General features: G+C 51.3%; 1 protein-coding gene across 1 annotated transcript; it reads left to right on the top strand.

The window, feature by feature from the left end:
• On the top strand, positions 1-948 carry LOC142830773 (olfactory receptor 52E2-like). The gene has a single exon (XM_075937755.2). It carries the CDS (start codon positions 1-3, stop codon positions 946-948), a length of 948 nt encoding a protein of 315 aa, XP_075793870.2.
• Positions 949-1,222: the final 274 nt, after the last annotated feature.

The following is a 1,222-nucleotide window of genomic DNA, read 5'->3' as shown; positions in this document are numbered from 1 at the left end:
ATGTCAGATTCCAGCAGAAACAACTTCACCAACCCCTCCACCTTCATCCTGCTGGGCATCCCTGGCCTGGAGACGGCCCATGGCTGGATCTCCATCCCCTTCTGCACCATGTATGTCGTAGCCATCTTGGGGAACCTCACCATCCTGTTGATTGTGAAGATGGAGCCGAGCCTCCATGAGCCCATGTACTATTTCCTCTGCATGCTGGCTGTCGCCGACCTGGTCCTATCCACCTCCATTGTGCCTAAAATGCTCAATATTTTCTGGTTCAATTCCAGAGAAATAGACTTCAGTGCTTGTCTCACCCAGATGTTCTTCATTCAATTCTCTTTACCGATGGAGTCTGGGACACTTATGGCCATGGCCTATGATCGCTACGTGGCCATCTGTGACCCCCTGCGACATTCCACCATCCTGACAAACTCCATTGTAGCCAAGATCAGCCTGGCCGTGCTGCTGCGTAGTGCCATGCTCGCCTTGCCCTGTCCCGTCCTGGCAAGTCAGAGGCCATATTGTAGAACCAACATCGTTCCTGAGCCATACTGCTCACACATGGCCGTGGTGAGCCTGGCCTGTGCTGACATTCGTGCGAGTAGTTACTACGGCCTCTTTGTGCTACTCTGTGTGATGGGACTGGATGTCATTTTTATCGCTCTGTCCTATACTCAGATCCTCAGGGCCATCTTCCGCCTCCCCACAAAGGACGCCCGGCTAAAGACTTTTGGGACTTGTGGCTCCCATATCTGTGCCATCTTAACTTTTTACATCCCTGTTCTTTTCATCTCCTTCATGAACCGCTTTGGCCGGAACGTTCCCCTGCATTTCCACGTTCTCATTTCCAACTTGTATGTCTTACTGCCCCCCATGCTGAACCCCATCATCTATGGGGTGAGGACAAAACAGATCCGGGGTAGGCTGCTCCGGCTCTTTACTCAAAAGGGTACCTAAGGCTTTCTCCTGTTGCTCTTGGTCTGAGATTGAGATCAGAGAAGAGCTGGTTGGTGACGTGGTACTGGGCCCTCTTCTTCTAACTGGAGAGTAAAAGTGACATTAAATTCTGTGCTGGCCTTACCGTGCTGTGTACGTGGAACAAACCGAGCAATCGGTCCGTGTCCAACTCATTCACTTATGAGGTTTCTCAGTTTCTTATTGATGGTAACTTAAGCACTGGGGCCCCTTTCCCTGCCCCATTTCTTCCCTCCAGATTCCCTTCACCTCTTCC

Source organism: Pelodiscus sinensis, chromosome 1 (assembly GCF_052426305.1).
Source record: "Pelodiscus sinensis isolate ZL-2025 chromosome 1, ASM5242630v1, whole genome shotgun sequence".
NCBI classification, from domain to species: Eukaryota; Metazoa; Chordata; order Testudines; family Trionychidae; genus Pelodiscus; species Pelodiscus sinensis.
Note: the sequence above shows the minus strand (reverse complement) of the source record. Positions and strands in the feature narration are given on the sequence as shown.

What these genes read in the sequence shown, in the direction of transcription:
- LOC142830773 (XM_075937755.2), top strand. Translation starts at nt 1, where the DNA reads ATGTCAGATTCCAGCAGAAACAACTTCACCAACCCCTCCACCTTCATC.